We start from the raw sequence: 6,000 nt of genomic DNA, 5'->3' as shown, positions 1-6,000 counted from the left end.
GCCGAGGTTGAAATAATTCAAGCTGCTCCGTAAGCGCGATTTTACAAAAGAACATTGTGACGACCTCGTCGTCTGCTGGGGATCGAACACCTCCTAGCACTGACAACTCGCAAAGGCGTACGAAGCAAACGTGAAAATGCACTTCATTTGCTGTGTAGCGTGTCAACAAACGCATAGCAATCGGAGAATGCAATCTGCGGTACAAGTTTTTTTATTCTCCCTTCGCGTACGTACCGAATTCGACGATCCACGTCTCCGCGCGTTGCACTTATCGTACGAGACGCCATTTTCCAAAACAAACCGGCGAAATAGCTCCGTTGACAGCTCTCCGCGCAATTTCGACGGAAAATCGCAGCGATCGGTGCGACGGTGCGACGCGACCAATCGGTTGGTCGCAGCCGAAAATCGGGGGGTCGGCACTGCGACTGCGATTTAAAAATCGTACTTCCGGTGCGACGAAAAAAATCGCATCATGTGAAACAGGCTAAACCTTCTGTGCAATGTATTGCACAGACATGTGCTGCCATCTAGCCAAGAACGAGAGAAGTCAATTGCGCGGAGCGCTTGTTGGGCCAGTTTGAAAATGGCGTCCATCCCGACGAAGACGTTTTATTCGACGCGCCCAAGTAAGCTGCTCCTATTTACTTACCACGTTGCTAAATGTTCTGAATTTTGCGATGAAGAGGTTCAGGAATGTACAAGGATCATGTTGTGCATGGTTTCTCTTCAGGCAAGCGCGTATTTTGTCCGTGGCGACGGTGAATTTGTTTGTGTGCATTGTATTGCACATTGGGACTGACCTACAACACGTGGGGCTGTTTTCAGTCTGTTCACCGTAGGTGCTTTTCTGCGCGGGTGGACGTTATGTTGACGTTAAATTTTATTCAAAAAGTTATTGCCAGTTGATATGTAAGCAATGTTTGTAATTTCGGCTTTCTTTGACCCGTGCCAGGGTTGAGTCTGAGCAAGGCAGAAGCGATATTGGAGGCCATTGCCTCCCAGGATAACTCGGATCTCGACTTGTCTGATGATGAGTTGAACGAAACATCTATACAAGTACCACAACCAGATGTTTCCTCTTCAGGTGAGTTTCCTAATACAAGCCTTTATGATATTAATACAAGATGCGGGACTTAAGTCTGATTTTCTTTTCTTCTTTTAAGACGACTCGGACGAGCAAGATTCCGACAGCGAGCCATCAACAAGTATGGGGAAATTCCCTCCTTGGAGGCATGCTCCGTTTGTGTCATCACTGCCTGATATTCCGGATACGCCAGATGGTGAGCCCGATTCTAGAACCAATTGGAATGCTCTGGACTATTTCAAGCAATATTTTTCAGAAGAGTTTTACCGAAACATGCATGAAATGACTGAGGTGGGCTATCCTCAAAGAAAAGGGACTCTGCTGAATAGCAACGCTGCTGAAATGAAAAATTTCATAGGGGCAACGTTTATGATGAGTTGCTTGGGATACCCACAGATCCGACTTTATTGGGCTAGGCAAACACGAGTTGCTGCTATTGCTGATGTTCTGACTCGTGACCGCTTCTTCTTGTTGCGAAAAAACATAAAAGTTGTCAATGACTTGGAAATCAGTGACGAGAAAAAGAAAGCCGACCGGCTGTGGAGATTGAGACCGTTCATTGAAATGATAAGGACGGCTTGCCTCCAGCTGCCAAGAAGCCCGTCAGCAAGCATAGACGAGCAAATAATACCATTTACAGGCAGAACGACACTGGTACACGTCCCTGATAAACCTCATCCAACAGGTCTGAAGAATTTTGTGCTCTCCAGCCCAAGTGGAATGGTTCTGGACTTCGAAATATATCAGGGAAAGTCTGCGCTCACAGCCAACAGATCTGAGCTGGGTGTTGGTGCTTGTGCTGTGCTTCGGTTGTCAAAGTCCATGCCAACAGGCAGTTCTTCATTTTTTGACCGCTACTTCACTAGTGCACCGCTGCTTCGGCACCTCTCGAGCCAAGGCCTGCGTGGAACTGGCACAATAATGAAGAATCGCCTACCAAAGGATTCCAAGCTACCTGATGACAAAGCTTTGGTGAAGAAAGGCCGGGGATCTTTTTGCCAAACCGTAAATGTGCCTGATGGCATTTGCCTCGTTAAGTGGGTTGACAACAAGACCATTACGTTCGCTTCTTCACACATTGGTGAGGAGCCAGTAGGAGAATGCAAAAGATGGTGCAAGAAGGAAAGAGTCTATAAGGATGTATCTCAGCCGGCTATCGTCGAAGAGTACAATAAGAATATGGGAGGCGTTGACCTCTGTGATAGAATGGTGAGTCTCTACCCAAGCAAGGCAAGGACAACGCGCTGGACTGTTCGTGCTCTTTCTTTTCTTGCGGACGTGACCGTAGTTAATGCATGGTTGCAGTATAAAGAAGACTGTCAACTCCTGCGAATTGCAAGCAAGAACACGCTTAGTCTACTCGACTTCAAACTTTTAATTGCTCATCATTTGCTGAGAGCAGAATTGGATGTGGGCGAAGACGATGATGAGCCGCCACCGAAGCGCCCTGCCAGTAAGATAACACCGTTGCCTCCCGCCTCTTTCCGGACAGCCGGAGCAACACACATGCCTGAACTTTCATCCCAAAAGTCCGCATCGAGATGCCGTAACCCCTTGTGTAGTGAACGCACGAAGTTTCGTTGCACTCGCTGTGACATTTTTCTTTGTATAACTTCAAGAAACTGTTTTAAACAGTTTCATACCTAGAAATAACACTGCAGGGTACAAGAAAAGCCTTCTATGCTCATTACCCATATTCTCTCATGATATTGTTTTTTTCATCCACTGGATCCCAATGTGTAATATATTGCACATGCTTTGGTAAGCGAACCAAAAATCGTACATCAATAAAACTTTTTTATAGTGATAAGATAGCTTCAGTGGTCTAATGAATGCATTTTCCTGATCTACATGTAAAAATTCGTCACTCGGGTCTCACGAGGATATAGGTTTAGCAGCTCTAAATAACTGTCCCCGCAAGCAATCTGAGGCTCTCCCGGGGGGACTGAGGTGCCCGCTCGGATGGTGAAGCCTCGAGCTAAGCTGTCCGCCCCTTCATTGCCCTGAATCCCTGCGTGGCTTGGTATCCAGATTATGTTGTGTGTAGGTTGTCCTTCATAGAGCGGTGCTCTACTAAGGATCTTGAGTGCCGTGCTGCTTATTCTACCGCTGATATAGTTTCGGCACGCCTCTTGTGAGTCTGTTAGGATGTTGAGGGATTTTCCTATCCTGTATCCTTCCTCTGCTGCCAGTGCAACAGCTATTTCCTCTGCTTCGGTTATGTCTGATACCGCTGCCGTGAGACTCGTGGTTAGTTTGCTTTTGTTATTAGCTACTACCGCTACTGCGTGTTTTCTGTGTTCTTTTGGATAGAGAGAAGCATCTGTGTAGAATGTGTTGTCTCTCTGCCCCATCGTTCTTTCGTAGAATTCTGCCCGAGCCTGTCGCCTGCTGGTATGGAGATTGGGGTCCATATTGCGGGGGACAGGTTGTATACGTAGTTTCTTCCTTAGCAGGTCCGGTATTATTGCCCTACAACTTTGCGGTTTTTCTATTTCCCAACCCAACTTGGTCAGGAGCGCCCTTCCTGTTGTGTTACTGAGCCTTCGCGCTTGTGCCTTGAGCTGGCATTCTTTTAGTTCTTCAAACGTGTTGCTGATTCCCAGTTGCATCAGCTTGTCATTGGATGTGTTTCTTGGGAGATGAAGGGCTGTTTTGTATGCCTTCCGAAGGATTGCTTCGGCTTGTTCTCTTTCGGCTTTGATGGTTACATGGTACGGCAGGGAGTATGTGACCCGGCTGACCACCAGGCTGTTGACCAGCCTGAGGGTATCTTCCTCTCTCATGCCGTATCTCTTAGGACTTGAGACTGACTCCAACCAAATAACTGAATTTTATTAGCCCGACGTTTCGAAGCCCATTCGGCTCCTTCTTCAGGGGTTGTTTTTCGGGGGGTGGCGGTGAGCCGCTTTTAAAGCGTCTTTTTTGAAGAAAGGAGGGGGGAGCACGGGTGGTGGGGAGACACTTCACAGACGGAAAGGTGGGGGAAAACAAAAGGAAAGGGGGGGCGTTGTTGACGGCTTCCATGGTGCTGGGATGACCGGTGCTGGCGGGAGTGCTCGCGAGGGTGCCCTTGATGGGAGGCGGGGGGGGGGGGGGTTACAGGGTCGCGCCGACGTTTTTGTGTTGGTGAAACAGGCGGGAGTCTACCTAGCTGTGCGTCCTTTTCTTCTTTTCGTCATGTCGCCAAGGCCATGGACATACACCGAGGGTAGGTTGCCCTTCACGCGGTTTATGTTATTCCCCGTATTCTGAATGTGCCACGACTCCAGTAGTAGTTGTGTGAAATGATAGGTTTGAATAACTCGTGGGTCAATGAATGAACATGCATCTTGAAATGGTATGCTGATCCATTGAAGAGTATCCCTCCCTGAAGCCAGTTGGATCCCTTGATTAACCGAAGTCCAATGTTTCCATACGTCGGGCTGATGCTGCTGACCGCGCTCAACAGGCTTGTGCAGCCGAGCGCAAGGAGCAGCTTCGTACCGAGAATCTGGCAACCTACCAAGCAGTCGTTTGATGAACTGCCGGAATTAATCCAGTGATAACCAGGCCTGCACGTTTCAGCTTCACTGGTTAACCATCTGTATGGAGTGAGTGCTTGGGCTTTGATTTTTTTCTTAGAATAACTGATGTTGGGGGGGGGGGGGAGGAGACAACCTATATCACACTTACTATGTAATTTCTTTTTAATTAGAAGCGACAAGGAGGGAACAAAGGTTTCTAAAAACTGCCGACATATGGCTCACAATTGTTGTGCTAAATATTAATGGCCTTTGTTTGTTTTGCTGCAGATGGATGAACAAAAATTTGATGCAGCCGAAATTGGTAAGCTACATCATTTCATGATTCAAGATGTTTTAGTTCTACTTGAAGAAGAAAATGATAAAGAAAGTATCTTCACACGTTTTTTATTTCTAATATAAGTAGTTTGAGGCTGAACCTGTTTTGTGGCGTTCTGCTACTCCTGCTTGTGCTGAAGGGTATCAATATAATGCGAATGTATGTACTAGAACAATGCACGGGAGTGGACTGGCTCAAAAGCCGAGACATCCTAGCCATAGTCTGCGCTCGAGTTGGTCAAGTAGTTCTTGACTCGGGTTCCTGGCTATGATTTTCGGGCTTGGGTTGAGCCTGGGCCTCAATCGGGCACTTTTTGGGCCCCCAAACATGCTATTTGCCACTACAAAAAACTGAAAACTTCGAACGCAACAGCTATATGCAAATTTATGGTAAGCGGTGTCTGTCGGTTTGTGGAAAGTCCAGGCAAGTAGGCCACTACACAGTAGTGATATGCTGCACAGATTAGTGTGAACTAGCAGCGGTCTTTAGCCACTGAGAAACTGGTACAAGTGATAAGTGCCCACTATTGGCATTATTGGCATACTTCAGGCACTTTTTGTCTATCTTCTTATGTTATGCGACCCAAGTTGGCTACTAACTGTCATTCGGAATGGGTTATTGGAACACTACAGGAGAGGTGTTGGTAGAACGAATGAAATATATTTCATACACTCTGCCAATGCCAGCATAGTGCAGGGTGCAGAAATGTTGAGTAAGCTAAAGGGGGTGGGGCAGTAACCACAGGTGTGTGGTCTAAAATTTTGCTCATTTGAACACAAAGAGTAACATCAATCAAGAAAAAGGCCAGCCTATATTCAGTAATGGTAAAAGCACACGAATTGAGACTGTTGATAACAAATGTGCATCTTCAGAACAGGACGGTGAAGCTAATGAATGAAACCATAACTAGGCTGACTTCAGAAGCAGTAAATGAAGTGGTAGGTAAGGGAACAAGAAGGCCAGTAGGTTCGGCCTCTGAAGCAAGAAAGGACCTAATAAAGGAATGACAAAGCATGAAAGTAGTTAACTCCAAGAGATCAGATTAAATTTGAGGAACTGCTAAATTCATCAAC

At 46.7% G+C, this 6,000-nt stretch overlaps 1 protein-coding gene across 3 annotated transcripts in view; it reads left to right on the top strand.

Annotated features, from left to right (window-relative positions):
- The first annotated feature begins 489 nt into the window (after positions 1-489).
- LOC142557118 (uncharacterized) overlaps positions 490-6,000 on the top strand; it is a 29,046-nt gene continuing 23,535 nt past the window's right edge. For 2 of the 3 annotated variants that reach the window (XR_012822716.1, XM_075668734.1), the window contains exons 1-3: positions 490-626; positions 953-1,084; positions 1,164-1,280. Coding sequence is in view for 2 of the 3 variants with exons in the window: in XM_075668734.1 (XP_075524849.1) it covers positions 584-626; positions 953-1,084; positions 1,164-1,280 (292 nt within the window). In the remaining variant the exon portion in view is untranslated. Of the gene's footprint in view, positions 627-952; positions 1,085-1,163; positions 1,281-4,878; positions 4,913-6,000 lie in introns of all 3 variants that reach the window. The other variant, XM_075668735.1, reaches the window with a different exon arrangement.

Source organism: Dermacentor variabilis, chromosome 9, assembly GCF_050947875.1.
Source record: "Dermacentor variabilis isolate Ectoservices chromosome 9, ASM5094787v1, whole genome shotgun sequence".
In the NCBI taxonomy this organism is placed as follows: domain Eukaryota; kingdom Metazoa; phylum Arthropoda; class Arachnida; order Ixodida; family Ixodidae; genus Dermacentor; species Dermacentor variabilis.
Note: the sequence above shows the minus strand (reverse complement) of the source record. Positions and strands in the feature narration are given on the sequence as shown.